The sequence below is a fragment of the Oreochromis aureus genome, linkage group 15 (assembly GCF_013358895.1).
Source record: "Oreochromis aureus strain Israel breed Guangdong linkage group 15, ZZ_aureus, whole genome shotgun sequence".
NCBI lineage: Eukaryota > Metazoa > Chordata > Actinopteri > Cichliformes > Cichlidae > Oreochromis > Oreochromis aureus.
The window spans coordinates 12,209,126-12,227,542 of NC_052956.1; the positions used below are offsets into that span (position 1 = coordinate 12,209,126).

At 39.5% G+C, this 18,417-nt stretch overlaps 2 protein-coding genes and 2 non-coding genes across 5 annotated transcripts; 1 reads left to right on the plus strand and 3 right to left on the minus strand.

Moving 5' to 3' along the window:
• Positions 1–5,300: 5,300 nt before the first annotated feature.
• On the minus strand, positions 5,301–5,383 carry trnal-uaa. The gene has a single exon. It is a non-coding gene; the product is annotated as a tRNA-Leu (tRNA).
• A 1,465-nt stretch (positions 5,384–6,848) lies between these two features.
• Positions 6,849–7,039, minus strand: LOC116310803. The gene has a single exon (XR_004198742.2). It is a non-coding gene; the product is annotated as a U2 spliceosomal RNA (small nuclear RNA).
• Positions 7,040–7,483: 444 nt separating this feature from the next.
• dynlt1b (dynein light chain Tctex-type 1b) lies at positions 7,484–9,876 on the plus strand. Its single transcript, XM_031727668.2, has 5 exons — positions 7,484–7,764; positions 7,911–7,952; positions 8,321–8,444; positions 8,785–8,862; positions 9,682–9,876. The coding sequence occupies exons 1-5, from the start codon at positions 7,741–7,743 to the stop codon at positions 9,750–9,752; spliced, it is 339 nt and encodes a 112-aa protein (XP_031583528.1). The 5' UTR covers positions 7,484–7,740; the 3' UTR covers positions 9,753–9,876.
• Positions 9,875–17,526, minus strand: tmem181 (transmembrane protein 181). Of its 2 annotated transcripts, none has more exons than XM_031727664.2 (17): positions 17,272–17,526; positions 16,019–16,122; positions 15,806–15,873; positions 14,829–14,919; positions 14,593–14,714; positions 14,341–14,457; positions 14,131–14,211; positions 13,907–14,006; positions 12,952–13,082; positions 12,768–12,859; positions 12,613–12,670; positions 12,149–12,251; positions 12,007–12,058; positions 11,841–11,923; positions 11,458–11,547; positions 11,296–11,362; positions 9,875–11,187 (listed from the first exon to the last, which is right to left on the minus strand). In XM_031727664.2, exons 1-17 carry the CDS (start codon positions 17,403–17,405, stop codon positions 11,103–11,105), a joined length of 1,578 nt encoding a protein of 525 aa, XP_031583524.1. In that variant the 5' UTR covers positions 17,406–17,526; the 3' UTR covers positions 9,875–11,102. The 2 variants fall into 2 exon arrangements, with proteins under 2 accessions (XP_031583524.1, XP_031583525.1); XM_031727665.2 differs by lacking the exon at positions 17,272–17,526 and adding an exon at positions 16,405–16,548.
• Between the last annotated feature and the right edge of the window lie 891 nt (positions 17,527–18,417).

Sequence of the window (18,417 nt, forward strand, 5' to 3'; positions counted from 1 at the left end):
GATATATTTATTTATTTCATTTTGGCAGTCCTGGCACCTGGCTCTCATCATGAATTAATTTTATCTGTCAGCCTCACCCATCAAACTCAGGAGGCGGGGTTAACGCTGATCGACTCAAAACCATTGCTTTGGCCTGGTGGCCATTGTTTTTAGCCCACAACAACCGGCAGAACTGAACTTTGAAAAACCCTGTTTGTGTGTCACCAAATACTGTTTTAATATGTTTTTAGCCGAGAATGTAGTGGTTTAATCTTCACATGTGTGATCGGTTTGTCAAGATACAGCCTCTTTGCAAAAGTGCTTCGATGATTTCGGAGATGTCTGCCCAGTCTCACGGCAAAGCGTGGGATAGACCCGCTCGCCTCGCAAGCAATCGAGCTGTTATTACCGCCGACAAAGCGCAGGCCCCGGTACACAGCTGTAATAACCCCCGCTGACACTGACTTCTTTTACTGAGGTTATATTTATCGGGGTTTTATTTCCTGATGTTCTTATGTGTCCTACGTGTTTCAGTCGCCAATTCTGAATTATAACTAACATTAAAAACATGTTTAAGGAGGAGAGAGCAAATAAATTCGACTAACAGCTGATCTTTGGGTTTCTGTTCAGTAATCAGCGTGACCTGTGTATAAACGTATAAAAGAGAAAACGTTGGTGTTTCCGTCATGTAGTAACTGCTGGCTTTAACTGTACAAAGGTTGTTCGACACTATGAAACACATACAGACTTCATGATGTTCGGCTAATATTTTTATTGTGAATATTAATCATGAGGGTGACCTGTACACCACGGAGCAAGATCAGCATCTCTCCACGATATCTTCAGATCTCTGAGTTAACACAGAGTTTCCCAGCTGACTATCTAACTGTCATCTACGAATATGTCACGGGTCATATCAATATGATTTTACAGAAAAGCATCCTTAATACTGCCAACTATTCCAGAGACGTCAAAATCTACAGCATAAAGAACACAAAAATATAGCAGTCTAACGCAACACTGTAACAGAGATGAACCGTCAGTTTGTCGCAGATCAAAGTGGAATGAAAGTGATTGGTTGAACAGGTGTTCGTGATCTGTGTTATCTGCATTTTCATCAGCGTCAGAGACTCAGCAGCAGATTAGACTAACAGTTATACATTTAATAAATTACCAAATGAATCCACGATCGAACCTGTTCCGACAATTTGAGTTTGTATTCCCTCAGCTGCAGACTCGCTGCTGTTTAAATGTTTGAGAGGAAGATTAGATATAAAGCAAACATCAAACATAGACTCAGTCTGCGGTCACATTTGATATGAGGCCAGCACGGATATTGGCTGTGTCCTGTTTTAAGATCATACATGTAAAATTGTTGTCTGACCTCCGTCGATCCAGCCGCTCAGAGTCCGTGGTTACCATGGTTACTGCATAAGCAGCTATAATGTAAACATTACGCAGCATGGGTGTTTATGTTTTCATTGCAAAAGAACTGTCTGAATGGTTAACTGACGTTAACTTGGATAAATTATAGTTAAGGAGTATCACAGATAACGCCCATGTGAGCTGCTGAAATCAGTAGGCTATTACTGAAATACACGTGCTATATCATAAACTACGATATAAATAGGGAGGTCCTACTAACATGTTTAGTTTTAAAGGACACCTTCCTGCCTTTAGTCTCATTCATGAGCAGTATTAGTTTTCTTCTAACATCCAGAAGTCTGCACGATGTGTTTCATAGTTTGTAACAAACCTTTTACAGTTAAACATAACATGACCGAAAAAGCAAAAAAAAAAAAAAAAAAAAGAGAGAGAGAGAGAGAGAAATCACACAAATTATATGTTAAGCTCATTTATTTTTAGTTAAGTAAACTCTAAAAATTCTAACATAGCTGGTGCTTAGAATACAGTTAAATAACTATTAAAAACAGATGATATAATATTTCTGTCCAGGTTGCAGTCTTCATCTTGAACATGCTGTTGCAAACTCTGCTCCTCTCGGTGGAAATGCGCCTTCTCTTTCCTCTTTGTATAAAAACATTTTAAAAGTCAGTTTAATCTCAAAATTCACTGTTAAATCCGAAACACACCAGATAAAGAAAAGCGAATAGTTCAGTCTAACACATGTGCCAGTGAATCATTAAACGTCTGTAAAACTCTGCAGTTATAACTTTAATTTGAGCCAAACCGATTTGCTCAGTTGTAAATAAAACAGCGAAGTAAACGTGACCCGACAGACAAAACCTGAGTGAATTAAGTCCAGCGTTTAACCACTGAGAGCTAAAACTCAGGTGAGGTTTCAAAGCTGTGTGCAGGTGATTGGACATCAGCTGCCGATAAAGTGGGTTCGCCTATAAAGTCCTCTGTAAGGAAACAAGCTCCAGCAGCTCTGCGCTCGGGAAAAATACTATATTTACTTATGTTGTGCAGAAAAATGCGCTGACATTGCGTTATATCAAGCACCGGCTGCCCAGTTAAACTGTGACTATCACCAGGTAACGTGGGCGTGTTTCTTGAATTAGCAGCAGGTGTTAAACAGCTGACAGGTGAGGAGGACGCATGCAGGTAAACTGAGGGCCTGCTGAGCTGATCGCTGGTGTCCTGAGAAACATGTCAGCTCGTTCTTTATGTTACAGAAGCACAGAGACACAAGACCAGGCGGAAAGAGACGATCGTTCGGTGAAAATGCGAATCTGCGAATGCAACATGTGGAACACGGAGAGTGGAATATGTAAACAAACCGGTTGACGTAACCCCCTCGGTGCACTCTGCATGCTGACTGTTAGCAGAGCAGTGAAATCTCTGAAAACATCTGAGCACTTTTGCAAACATGTTCTATGTTGACAACCTGACCAGACATGTGAAGATTACTGTGCGACATTCGCGGCTAAAACACTGTTAAAAGTGTAGCTGGTGACAGAAAAACGGGGTATTTTAAAACTACACCACCACCATTGCTGCCTGTGATTTGAAACGCATTCTGGGATACCTGGCTGCCTCAAGTCTACAGAAGCAATCGATTATCTAGGATCGACCTGTTTTGACTTACATTGCACGGCAACCAATCAAATGTTAGAGAAGCTGCATGGGCAGCGTTAACCCCGCCCCGTGAGTTTGATGGGTGAGGCTGACAGATAAAATTAATTCATGATGAGAGCCAGGCGCCAGGACTGTCAAAATGAAATAAATAAATATATCATGAAATAATTAATTAAATGTGTCAATAATTAATTAAAATGTGAAATACATAAATAATTAATTAAATGTGTCAATAATTAATTAATTAAATGTGTCAATAATTAATTAAAATATGAAATACATAAATAATTAATTAAATGTGTCAATAATTAATTAATTATATGTGTCATAACTATTTATTTAATTAATTAATTCCCATTTTAATTCATTATTGCCACATTTAATTAATTATTTAATGGTGTATTTAAGTAATTCATTATGGCAGTCCTGGCGTTCCATACGGGCTAGCCTTAATGTTGTATAAATAAAGCTAACCAGTAAGGGGCAGTGTTTACGTTATACGAAGTAATAGAACACAAGCCACCCTAAGCCTAGCCGTAGATGTCCTAACATTGTGGTGTGATGGTGTGACATTAAGTAAAAACATTAAATAGAACTATTGCCAGCTATTTTTAAACACTTCAAAACCCACCCAGTTTAACCACCTTAAACTAACAAAAGCTACACTTACACCGAAAGAATCAGACATGTACACTTATCTTGAAGCATTTACAATTCTTAAGATTGCAGTCCAATTTAGAAGAAAACTGGGTGATGTAGAGACAAGGCACCATTTTGGTTAAAATATATATTTAAGTCAGCTCAAGAGGACGAAGGCAAGGAAGTCAGCAAGTTGGAATGGAATCTGCTCCAGATTGCTCAGGGACTGTGCAGACCAGCTCTGTCAGGTGATCCTGTACATCTTCAACCTGAGCCTAAGTCTGGAGAGGGTTCCTGAACTGTGGAAAACTTCCTGCATGGTTCAGATGCCAAAAATCACACACCCCAAGGAGCCCAACCCCCTCAGGCCTGTGGCCTTGACTTCTCATCTGATGAAGACCATGGAAAGGGTCGTTCTGCACCACCTTTGCCCACTGGTGAGCTCAGCGATGGACCCCCTGCACTTCACCTACCGGTCTGGAATCGGGGTGGATGACGCTGTCATCTACCTGTTACACCAATCACTCTCTCACCTAGAGCAGGCTGGCAGCACTGTGAGGATCATGTTTTTTGACTTCACCAGGAGACTAAGGTCCTTTGGAGTCTGCAGGACTCTGTTAAGGACATTCTATGATACTGTGGTAGCATCTGCCCTTTTCTATGCAGTGGCCTGCTGGGGGAGCAGATGCACAGACAGGGACAGGAGCAGGTTTGACAAACTGGTGCGGAGCTCTAGCTCTGTGCTGAGATGTCCTCTGGAGTCTGTGGAGGCAGTGGGCGAGAGGAGGATGTTAGTAACGCTGACATCCATCATGAACAACCAACATCACCCTCTGCATGAGTCAGTGTGCTGAGCAGCTCCCTTAGTCAGGCAACAGCCTAGCTGCAGGAAGGAGCACTCTCACAGATCATTCATCCTAACAGCAGTTAGATAAGGTGGAGAAGGCCTGGTAGGATATCAACTTTGATAACTAGCACCTTACTTGAAATGGTAAGCTTCCTCTTGTTCCATAGCCCCAATTTTGTACGCATCTTCTTCAAAATCTTTCCCCAATTAAACATAGCATCCCCCTCTGTATTCCCAAAGGAAATACCCAAGACCTCCATTGGCCCTCCACATAATTGATATTCAAAAATTGCCTCTCTCCTGCCCGCCCATCTTCCCATTGACTTATCCTTGTTTATTTGAGCCCCCGCAGCCTTCAAAAACTCCTGTATAACTCTTATTGATTCTGTTACAGCCAGGTACAACATTGTGTCGTCCGCGTACTGTGAAATTTTTAATGTTTCTCCTCCCGGTAACTGTATTCCTGTTGTGTCTGGGCTTTCCCTGATTGAACAAGCCAACGGTTCTACATATAACACATACAGTAAGACTGAGAGGGGGCAACCATGCCGCAGACCGTTTGTCTTACATCCCAGCTTTTTTTGTGAGGGGGGGTTCAACTGCCTTTCAGAGTGGTGAATGTATTCATTTTATTCACTTTTTCCATTAACCATTTAACAATTTTCCCTTTGGGTTCCACATGCCAGCTTTTTTTTTTGGGGGGGGGGGATATTGCTCACAGCAAATTCCTAAAAACTCTATATGTTGCTCCCATAGATACCATCCAGCTTAACACACATGAGGCTCCAAATTATACCAGGAGTGGGGTTTGAACCCACGAGAGCATTCGCTCATTGGAACTTAAGTCCAACGCCTTAACCACTCGGCCATCCTGGTACATATATGTTGTGCATACGTGTTCCTTTAGGAAACAGGACCATTGGTAGGAGAAAGAAACGTGTTCCTTTAGGAAACAGGACCATTGGTAGGAGAAAGAAACATATTAATCTTGTTTGTCAGGATCATAGCCATAAATGGAGGACTCTTATAAAGTCCATGGATTTTCATTCACACATATTACATGAGATATCTACTCTTTACACACTAAGGATCCACACTACCAGGGCTACACCACACTGCTGTTTTATAAATCATCAAAACCAATACTATCCTAAGATTTATTATATATAAAAATGATCTGTTCCAAAATGTTTTCATGTAATCCTGAAAAAGAAAAACACATCTTCTGTACTATTAACCATCCACAAATGGAAACAACAGACAATACATGTGATTTTAGCTAAAAAGCCAAGAAAAAATTGTGGGGGGTTTTAAGGGATGTAATTTACAGCCACAGAAGAAAGAAAGAAAGCTGCAGTATGTAGACTCTATATACTCTACATTGTAGAGAAAGAGAAGAGTTAAACTTATAATCAACATGAGTCCTTGTAGGCAGTGTTGCCAACTCCTCAGTAAGGAAAATCGCTATTGGTTGTCCTAAAAGTCGCTAGAAGTCGCTAAATGACGTCATCACCTAATTTGCATAATTGGTCATGCTAATATAATTGTAACCTATGTTGTTGGAGAGAGAAATAACATCGTGGAAGAGACATAAAGTGAGTAAAAAACGTCCTAAATGCATTTAGAGTTTATTTAGAACTACAAATTAAATTTCTTTTAGCAATTATTGTTTTATTTAATGTCACAATTCCAACCCTGCTCCTTTACCCGGGCTTGGAACCGGCAAAAGTGACCCGAAATAGGCACTCTGGTGGAGTTACTTTGTGTGTGTGTGTTTATAAGTAGTTTTAAACCTTGTGATCCACAAAACAGCATAAGAGTAAAAGAGTAAAAGAAGAACTGACTGTGTTACAGCACCCGCTGCTTGTTGAGAGTAAAAGGGATACGTGCTTTCACGTCTTTTTTTAGCGACTTTTTTAAGAAAAAAAGTCGCTAGGGGGTCTGAAAACTCGCTAAATATAGCGACAAAGTCGCTAAGTTGGCAACACTGCTTGTAGGTGGAGGCCACCAGTTTTTACAGACTTCTATCGGTCTCTAGTGGACAACAGAGGTAACTGCAGGATTCAAGCTAGAATAATGTAACTGCAGTTCAAAACTACATTTTTGGGGGGAATTTCCCATAGAAAGTGTGTGTCCACGTGTCAGTCCAAGTCGCAGGATTTAGTATTTCTCAGAACAGTTAAATGCAACTCATTTACAGGTATTAAGTCGCAACATTTCAGTCTGACTGTCTTTCATCAGTACAAAGACAACGTCCATATATCCACACACACACACATATATATTGTGTATAACAAACCTCTTGGCAAGAATGCACCTACACTTCTTTTCCACAGTTTCAGAGGAGTGCACCGTTCCTGGAAATACTGCAATACCAGGTCGATGCGTGGAGTGGACGGAGCAAGCTCCTATTCCATCTCCCTGTTCCAAAAATCAATTTAATATATGGTCCCCGGATAGGGGACGTATCAGATATTAAACTGATAAGAACAGATACTACACTTGATCTTAGCCAAAAGGCCGAGAAGCGATACCCACATATCATCCGACACAAGGGAGTCATTCTGCTAACTGCAACTCTAACTCATGGTTACAAAGAAGAACACAGTCGTCTTCTAACAAATGGTAGAGGACAGGTCGAGGTTTTACTGACGTTTTACCTCCGAAACATCACAATATAACTATGGTCGCCATGTTTCAGTTTATAAACGGCGCCCCATATAAAACGACACTTTAGTTTCTGAAACACCGGTCGCGCATGCCGGTTAATGATATTCAAGATCACGTGGTCGTCTGCAGTCCAATCAGCGGTTGTTAAGAAGGAGCGTCTTAAATTCATTTTTATCACTTTCCTGGCGGTATAATTGTTTTCATAATATGATAATTACGTGATCTATGAAAAATAATTATAATATCAGTATCGCGCGTTGAATTGAAACGACGAAAATCAAATAAACACCTCTATGATTGTTTAAGGTTTCACGAAGAAGCTCTTCCGCCCTCAGGTGTACAGACAGAAAACTGCACCCAGTCTACTCTAGACCACAGTAATCTACTTGTACAGTACTGAAGCTGGATTTGCAGCAATTTTTAACCATGGAAGTGGACATACAAAACTAGCTTAACGCCTGTTGATAACTCCCTGTACGATTTTCCCTCCTCTCGATACGCATTTATTGTGAAGGAAACCTACCGGAAGTGATATATCTAGGTAGCTCCGGGAGGCCGAAGCCATGGACTATCAGATAGAAGAAGAGGTGGGTTTGTTCATCGAAATTAGTTGTTGTTGCACGTTTTTCCTGTGACATACATTGAATTCGCGTGCAGACTACGTTTCCCTGAAAGTGTGGTTAGAAGGCTGTGTCGCTTTGTTAGCTTTAACTGCGCTTTTTTCATTCAACAGGCTGGGTTCGTCGTTGAAGACGTGAGCACAATCATAAAAGAGGTAAAAAAAAAAAATAAATTGTTTTTTTTTTTTTTCAAAAAAACCTTGGCAGTGTTGGTATTTTTTAGTTTCACCCCCAAAAAACTCGAAAGTTTAGGTTTTGTCGGTCCTTGGCTTTCAAATTTGTGTGTAGGAATGACCGGTTGCTAAGGACACGGTACGGTTGCTAGGCAATGTCTCTAGCTGGAAAGTTATACAGTACTCCACTAATTTGCCCAACCATATTCACTCCTTGAGGAAAACTTTTATTAAAATTCTTAATTTTATTCCCTTTTTAAAATAATAATAGCTGTATAAGACTTATTGTAAGCTGTGTGATTCCTGTGTTGCTTACTTTGTTTTTTTTATGATTAAAAATGTCTGTATAGTCGGTGGAAGCAACCATAGGAGGAAATGCCTACCAGCACAACCGAGTGAACCAGTGGACCACCAGTATAGTGGAGCAGTGCCTCAGTCAGCTCAGCAAGCTGGGAAAGCCTTTCAAATATATCAGTATGTGGACTCCAACTCGTGAAATAACCACCTTGTGCCTCTTGTGGTTTTCAGTGGACGTTAAAAAACAATATATATGTTTTTACTGGATTTCTAATTCTGTTTTATCTGGATTTCTTTTTACACATTTGACTGTATTGTATGCATTTTATTTTTATTTCAAATTAGTATTATTTCATGCAGAATTTTATTTTGTGGACTTATTTTATACTCCTAAGTGCTATAAATAATAATGTGCAATTTATGTTTATCTGCTAAAACAAAGGAATTTCCCAATGTTTGGCATTAGAAAAAGCACAAAAGTATTTGTTTATCTTATTATCTTCTCTTGTTCTGTCAGTAACCTGTGTCATCATGCAGAAAAATGGAGCAGGTATGCAAACAGCCAGCACATGCTTCTGGGACAACTCTACTGATGGTAAAGACAAAAACACTTGTGTATTTCTCATTTAGAATGTGTTCTTTTTTAAATTATTGGTTTATCAATTAAAGAATTTGCGTGCAGACTGTGCGTGTGACTGTTTAGATTGTATTTCAGTACAACCTCAGATGAACAGCAATACAGTGATTTAATAAAAACTAAGCGCAAATGCAACAGGAGAATGTAAAATACTAAGTACATATTTGCTGCATACATACGATTTAAGAGAGTATAATAGTATCAATAGTATAATAATCAAATGCACTTCATTAACTGATCATCAGCAACTGCAATGATCAGCAAGTGTGATGCCCAAATCTCTGCCCAAGCAGATTTGGGCAGTTTCATTATTACAACGTTGAGGAGGACAAATTCCAGTAATACCATAGAGAAGCAATTGTTGCTGCACATCAGTTGTTCTTCATCTGAAGTTGTATTTAAATCATTTTAGAAGCTGCTAAGGACCCAGTGATTTATATCACGTCCTGATACTAAAACTTTTGAACTAAAACAGAACTGAACAACTGATATCTCAACTGATATCTCAGGCTGTTAGTCATGTTTTGCACATGATTTGCTAATTAAAAGACAAATCCAGATCTAAATTAAGTTAGAGTCCACTGATTTAGAGAGGCTTAATCAGGGCTCAGAACAGTAAAGATGAATACAGAGGAATTGTCAGAGTGATCATCTTAATAACTGATTCATGATTTTTTTTTTAGTTTTCTGCTGTGAGAAAATTAACCCCTTATTTCGTTTGAATGTATAAATTTAACTCTGCTACTTACTGATCTAATGTAATGTTATACCCAACAGGAAGCTGTACAGTGAGATGGGAGAACAAGTTTGTGTACTGCATTGTCAGTGTATTCGGGCTCGCCATCTGAACCTACATCACCAAACCCACTGATTGTGTCCACGTTTTTGAGAACTCCCGCTGTTTGTTTTGGGATTTGATATGTTCATTTTGTGTGTTAAGAGAGATTTATTAAAAATGATATGCCTTATGTACATACATAGTTTTATTTACACAACATGACATGATACTGCTACATGTACAAGCTTTATCTTTTGAAGCAACAAATATTGCAGGTATTTTTTAAACACTTCAAAAAACAACCCAGTTTAACCACCTTAAACTAACAAAAGCTACACTTACACCGAAAGAATCAGACATGTACACTTATCTTGAAGCATTTACAATTCTTAAGATTGCAGTCCCATTTAGAAGAAAACTGGGTGATGTAGAGACAAGGCACCATTTTGGTTAAAATATATATTTATAGAGAAGAGAAATACATTTGTTTTGGCCGATTTGTCAACTTGAGCTCCAGCTTTAGGCAACTGAAAAAAATGGCACAGTGTCCCACATTGTAAGGAAATATGGGCAAAGCTGCTGGGGGAAAAAAAAGTTTGCTTCAAAACAACCCAACAACTACCGTACATGCTGGGATAAAGAAACATTTAACATGATAGGTCTGTAGTCCGTTATACTGCTGTGAGAAAATACATGCAATGTGTCACACAATACAGTGTCATCACTTTTTTGGCAAGATAAATGAAATTCTTGAAAAGTGCAATTACATAGAGCTGCTTTGCCAAAAATAGAAGTAGTGAGTGGTACCTGCACTCGAGTTTAAGGCTCTCTGTATTCAGCGTCTTGAAGACAAACAAATGTCAGCAGACTCCCTGTTTAAACGTTATGTCAGGACAAGCGAGCCACACTGTATCTACTTTAAGAAGCTCATGTGCAGCGGATGCAGCATTACCTTTAAATGTCACTCAGCTCTGACCAGATAAGTGACTTCCCATTGTTCCCAGAGTGGAAAGGAATGGCATTAACACAAGAAAGACAACAGTTGTTTAATACAAGGCGTTTAAAAAAAAGAAGAAGAAAGAAATTATGAAGAAATGATGATTTCACAGAAACATCCGTGGTTAATATGAGTCCTTTTTCCTGATTATTTTAATCATCAAGTTGAGAAAAAAAGGCTGGCAATGGGTAGGTGAGGGTAGGGAGTTTATAGAATAAAACAAAGTGGTTTTTTTCCCTTATTTTCAATTAAGAAAAAAAGTCTGAGTGGCTACATCATACCTCACCATCCAAAAGCAGTACATTCAGTAGACATGAACCGTTTTAAAAATATAATTATGTACACTTGGAGTACATAAATTCATGTGCATGCGTTTTGCACATGTGCACAAGAGTTTCCGACGTGGACACAGTCAGAGATACTTCAGTCACTGTCACTGTCATCCTGGTACTTGGCAGTTGCTTTGATCGCGCGCCCGTTTTGTAAAGGCATGTCTTCATAATCACTCCTGAAAAAAATACAAGAAAAAAATCAGGGGGTCTAGTATGTTTACACTGAGTTTACTCTGCACAATTAAAAAGGAAGAATTTGAAAGGCGAGTAGATAAAACACATACCCATATATTACTTCGTCGTCTGAGTCATTTAGCATGGAGAAAGCTGGATTATCCTTCAACTGGGAGTCTGGGAAATTCAACATAAAATTTTAATTTAAAAAAAGCATGTTGGCAAAGCGTGCTGGTATAAATGAGCGATAAAGAAACTTCTGTCTAACTCACCATAAAGTGCATTTTTCGAAGGAGAATACACAAATGCTAATGTGTACAAGTAAAAGTTGAGCAGGCCATAGAAGGACAAAAATTCAGCTGGTATGTTTTGAATTAAGGAACAGTGATGATCAAATGGACTAGTACTTATATAGCGCTATTTGAACACTCACAGTACTTTCTTTACTACAAGCCTCATTCACACACACATACAGCATGTTTTTCAAATCAGGGTTCAGTATCTAGCCCAAGGATCCTTCAACATGTAGACTAGAGGACCCAGGAATTGAACCACTGGCCTTCTGATTAGTGGACAACCCACTCCACCTCATGAACCAATAAATATGCCAAGTTGTGATGCAAAGGAGCACAAATGAATACACGTCAAAGGATATAGTTCTGGTAATGGGTGGACAATTCAGCAACAAAGTTGTCTTGAAGAGCCTTAGCACCAAACCTCAGGTAGAGAATAGCCATGCTGTGGGAGAAAGACAGGTTAATCAGAAACACAGACATAGTGAAAACGTTAAAAAAAAAAAGTTTGCTCTTTGTTGAACATACCTTATAATAAGAACCACAAATGTCAGCGCTGTCAAAAACTTAAGCCGGAGATCTGGTGATCAAGAAGAGACAGCTGGTTAACACTGTTACATTAAAAGTTGAAGTCGAATCGAACACTGAGAGTTGTGGTGTGCTCTGATACCTGAGTAAGGCATGTTTTTAAGTTCAGAACAAGCTCTGACAATCAGGAATATCAAGTATAAGATGTAGAGGGCGACGACAATCAGGAAGAAGACTTTCATACCCTTTAAAAAAACAAACAAAGGGGTCAGTTAATAGCGATGTCGCTCAAAATAAATGAATAATAATAATAATAATGGATTGCATTTACATAGCGCTTTTCGAGACCCTCAAAGCGCTTTACAATTCCACTATTCATTCACTCTCACATTCACACACTGGTGGAAATGAAAGTAGACCTGAAGCTATTTCTATGTAATATCTATCCATAAGGACATTAATCAAATTAAAATGAACAAAAATTAATAAACTTTAATCTTTTAAATGACAAATTACAGATAAAACATTACACACTGGATAAGAAATTTCTTCAGCTTTCACTTTATAAGAAGCTGTTTAAAGAAATGCTAAAGGTAACAGTCTTACCTGAAAGTTCGCTATATCCACTTTGTACTGATAGGTGGGATCTTGGAGTTCATTAACCCTGAAAATTCAGATGGAGTAAAGCTTAGTCTGCTTGTTCGGTACGCATATAAATCACAAGTTCACAGAGCTGGGTTCTGTCTGGAGGTCATGCTTACGTTTGCCATATGCCCAGAGTAACTGCTGACAGCCACAGAAGACCAACGATAACCAGCTTAGGCAGGTAGAAAGTCAGAAATTTCCTCTCACCCTGCAGAAGCAAAAGACCAAGATAAAAGATTCATGTTGATGTACTAAAAATGGAAGGAAATCACTGAAGCTGCAGATTAATACTGTACCCACCTGGACTCTGATGCCGTGATAAACACAGAGCCAGAAGAGCAGCAGAGCACACAGGAACAGTGCCTGAAAGAAGGTGTCCAAGGTCCCTGGAAACCAGCTGTTCACCAGGAATGACAGCGGGAAGAAAGGATCTGAACAATGAAAACAAACAAACCGTTGAGTGTGTACACAGAGAGGTGTATGTTTTCTTATAGAAATTATTACCCAAATGTTCTTATTAGATCATTTATGTTTCTGTAATGTGTCAGGTGACGTGTTCACCACGCTTCATATCACCTGTTTGTAAGGGTCAGCTCTCTACAACTTTAAATACACATGATGCATAAATAAAATAAAAAAATAAATGGCAACTAGTCTCTACAACTAAGATATAATGTTTGTAAGTGGAAACATTTTAATTTAGTTATATCCATTTTCTCCCACTTATCCAGAGGGGGCACTTTACACCCTCTGTCCAGCCACTCCTACAGCTCTTCAGGGAAGAAAGCAAGGCTTTCCCAGGCCAGATGTAATCTTTCTTTCGCTCTTTCTAGTCTTCTCAAATGACTTAGCTCCTGACCCTATCTCTAAGGAAGAGCCCAGACAATACTCTGAGAATTCTCATTTCCTCTCCCACCACCTCTATCTAGCTGAGAGCCACAGCCTCAGACTTGGAGGTGCTCATTCTCATCCCTGCTACAAACTGCCCCAGTGCAAGGTGGAGGTTGTCACACAATGAAGCCAACAGGACCATATCATCCACAAAAAAGTAGAGATAAGATGCAAGACCACTGAAATCGATACCCTCATTCCCCTTAGGCGCGCCTAGAAATGCTGTCTGTCAAAAGTATGAACAGAATAGAAGACAAAAGACAGCCCTGGGAAACTCCAGATCTTGTCTGTTGAGCTGGTGCAATCGGCTCCAGGTGTGTAAGTGACAGGTAAAATGTGTCCTCAAGTGAGGAGAGAAACGTACCATTGTAGAGCAGCAACAAAGGAAGAAGAATAGACATCCACTTCTGCTCTATCCCCCAGTCTCTCATGGAAAATTTCCTCAGTGAGTGAGCAAACATACACTGGCACAAACAGGAAAAAGTACCATTAGTTATCCCATCTGGAAAAAGGTTTCAGTTTTAAGTGCTATAACAGGACAGAATGTGCAGATCACACTGAATGGAAAAAAAAAAATCATGTTCTTACGGTCACCATGAAGGTCAACACCACAAAGACAAACCGGAACCAAATTTCCACTTGTGAGAAGGTGGAATTATATGTTTTCCACTGAGGAGGGAAAAACAGGGGAGCAAGAGAGAGAGGAGTTCAAAAGCATGTGAGTTGTCACTTGAGGCCTTGAGCAATTTAACCCCCCCCCCCCCCCAAAAAAAAAACCTAAGGTCTTTTTTAACTTACCACAAACTTAACCTTGATGTCATATGTGATATTTTCAAGGCCTTTGAAGGTGACCACAACCTGGTACTGGGTGTAGTTCAGGTAGCCCAGATGCAGTACAATGATCTCGTCGCAATTCTGTGAGGTGAGACAAAAGGAAAAAAGCAAAACAACACATGCTCAATAACCATCTGCACTACTTCTTAAATGTGCATCTAAAATTGTCTTCTCTGACACGCACACTGCTGTGAGAGCAGGCTGACCGATACTTACAGCAGCCGCGCAGTGCAGCATCCGTGACTTCACGCGCGCGTTGTTGATGTGCATCACGCTGGCATCCTGCATCACTCCCTTCAACTCAACGTTGATCTCAAATGGCTGCTTGAAATCTCTCACTGCCAGCACAAATAACAGTAGTGTTAGGTGGTGTTACGCATATTAAACTAAAAGAGAAAGCTGTCTCCACCCCCAGCACAAAACTGTAAAAAGCTCAATCTGTGGTCTCTTACTTTTGCTGTTTTCAGCCTGCATCACACATGTGAGCCACAGCTGCTGATTATAGGTGGTCAGGGGAGAAGAAACTAGATTAAAGGGCCCAGTCTGAAAACACATAAAGAAAGGCACAATCTGTTTATACATTTATCATTATTATTATTATTATTATAATAATAATCAGCAAACTTTGATGGTTAAAAAATATCACAAAAGGGGACGCTCAAATGAGAATGCTTTTCTCAGAGCAACATAAAACAAAATAGACTGCTCCAATCGATGACAATTTTATAAACAAACATAACAATAACATGCTTCGCTAAAGTATCCTTGGGCAAGATATTGAACCCCTAAAACCTGCTGATAAGTTGTGAACCTTCAACGACACGCTGTTAAAGACACAGTTGAACCATGAACATTAATAATGTAATAAAATGTGCTTCTTATCAAGGTGCTGCACTGATATATATTTTTAAAGAGCTCTTCAAATAAAGATTATAATCTATGCTAACAGAGTAAAGTGAATTCGAGATTGACTATAAGTTGGTTTGCATTAACCAGCCTTTATTATTATTAATTATCATTAATTAGATTCAGATTTCAGTCTACAAAGCCTTAAGAAGATCATCTCTGCAGCAAGAAGAGAAATTATGAGTGGAGAGGATGAATCGTTTCACTTTATAAGCCATTTACTCCTATCCCTTTACAATTCCAATTTAAGCGAATCACCAAGTTCTCTGTGACTGCATGAAATAGCACAATAAAAAGACACTGGGGAAAATATCTAAAACTAGATATTTGCAGTCTATCTTTGGGACCTTTAAGTTTCAGCATTGTGTAAAAGAAGTTTAATTCTCCAAGCAGTGACTCTCTTGTCAACATTTTACATCAAATTCAAAGCAAAGGGCATTTCCTTGACTTTTCAACCACGGTCCTCAAATAGTTTTAGTGCAAAACTGCCGATGCATATCCTTCTATCTAACAAATGCCTCACCTTAATAGAAACGTTTTTTCCAAGGAACTGGTCACCATTGTGCTCCTGCTCAGCAATAATCCTTGGACCTACAAAACAAAAAACAAAACAAAAACAAAACACTTGTTAAATCAGTGCAACATCCCAGAAACCTAACCTAAACTCAAACAGAAAAAGATAGGTGATGGCTGGTTTATTTCAAAATCTGCATTTGAATGATCACTGTCATCATACCTGCAACTCCTATGAAGACTGTGAGGCCGAAGCACATCAGGAAGACCACGAAGACTAGCACAAAATGTCTTTTAGATAGGGTATACAGCCGCATGGGAGCCAATCTGTCACGGGGAGACAGTCACTGGGGTTATCACACACTAAGTAAGACATCCACACGAAGAAAGTAGCACGAACGAAACCTGGTGCTGAATATTTGTTTAGTGGTTAACTGTGTTAGCTCACAGGATTTTCAGAGGCGGATATGTCAACAGTGATTAGCTCCCATGCTACTTCATGCTAGCAGTGGTTGATCCCAGCAGAGCTACACAGTGCCTCTAACGCTACTTTTCGTCCTTGTAAGTACTAGTGGAGTACTTCGAGGATCTCGACTGGACAAATCTTACCCGTACATGTCCATTTCTGTCGGTTAGCGACGTTGGTGGCGTGAAAACCCGTGAAAATTTCGCAGTGAATCCACATCCGCGTATCAACATCACTCCAAGACAACTGGAATGCAACGTCATCGAATGGGAGGGGCGGAGTCACGTGACGGCAGCAGACCGGGGGAAAAGGGGGCGTGAAAAGGAGGCTTCTGGGAGTGAAGGAGCATGCCATTGCCTCCTTTTTTTATCAGCTCACTAACGTTTAGTACCTTAACACTATACAAAGCGTTACATACACTAAATAATTTAGTGTTGTACATTACATCGATATATTTAATCTATGGTAACAGAGCCTTATTTTATTCAGGCGTGTGATTAAATATCTTCAAAGTAACGGCTGATTGTAGTTTCGCGCAGGCGTAGTGGGAACACATCGCATGTCGAGCGTTGACTTCTAACAACCGGAGTGATGAAAATTTTATCTCTCACGAATCATACAACCAACCATTTGGTTTTGTACAATTAAATATGGCTTTTAACCAACATTAAAATACATCTAAAGAAATACATTTCTACAGGGTAGCACTTGTTGCCTTTGGTAGAAATCGTACCGCGTTTAAATTGTGGATTTAGCTAACATATGTGTTCTAAGTGTATGTCGGCAAAGGACTCGCCGCCTTTCCCGTTTCCCCCATTTATTTGAATTTTTCCTGCATTATGGTTTAGAAAATCACTGGTTCTGTATAACATTTTATATAGCAACGAAAAAAAAGATGGGTGGCTGGCGTCACGACAGAGATGTAAGATATTTCTGATTTAAAACGCAGACACACACACTGAAAGTAAACCCACCATACATGTGTGTATATTTAAGCTAGAGGCGCCTACCTATAAAAGCGGTCATCGCGATAAGGTGTCAGGTCCTCTTTGAGCTCATTGTAGGCCTCCCGTATTTTCCTACAGAAATACTTCAGCTCGCTGTACAGAGGGTTCTCCAGGCCGGACGAGTAGTCGGTGTCCATTATTAATATTATTATTATCACACCCGAAATGGCGATGAGGAAACAATCCGGGGGCCTCAGTAAACAGCGCAGTCACCTGTCTGTATTGTTACGTGCGTAAATTAAAAGTGCAGCCCAAGCCGTTTTGTTTGTGTCGCTTAAAAGAAAAGGGCTGTTAAAGCAAGAAAAGAAGGGGGGCGGAAACGTAGAGGACAGTCACGTGATCAGAGTTCAGCACCATGGACAGAGGCTGTTAACAGGAAGCTACAATGGTCTGTGGAGTGTCTGTGGAGCCGTCTTTTAGCTCTAACAACCCCCAGAGACCACGGTTGCATAAATTCAATAAATTAGTAAACAAGTACACATTTTAGAGTCTTAGCGCAATCTGAGTCACACTGATTGACAGGAGGCGCGAGCAATCACAGAAAAATAGGTCGATTCAAATATATAGATAATATAGGGGTTTTTTCCCCTAACATAAAGACAAAATAACTAATTTAATTTATTCTACAAACTGGCATTACACCAGCCAAACCATTTAAGCACATACACAGTTTAATAAACTCTAAAAACTGTAAAATGCAAAAAAAAGTATTATATGACAAAACAAATGAGGTAAAAACTGCAAGTACAAATCTAAATACAACAAAACATTAGGTAAATTGTGAATTTTTATACGTGTTTTCTCATAAATATGAATTACGGTAAATGAAATGCGCAATTAAACTCAAGGCATTTTCTTATATTTTAACATCTTGATAAAGTCTCCTTTAATAAGAGGAATTAAGTTCTTTTTTGTCTGTGCTATAGGAAGCTGTGCTTTGGGAACGTCCAGAAGTTTATACATATCTCCGTAGAACTCTCAGACTGTACATGTATTAAATGAGTCAAAATTACGATGTTCTTTGTCTTTTCTCAGCAGTAAAAGTCATATTAATTGGTACTATCAGTGATGGCTGTACAGGTGTGTCGCACTCGCCACTTTCAAAGTGTCTGCTGTCTGAGATAACAGAACCACCTTGTGTAAACTGGT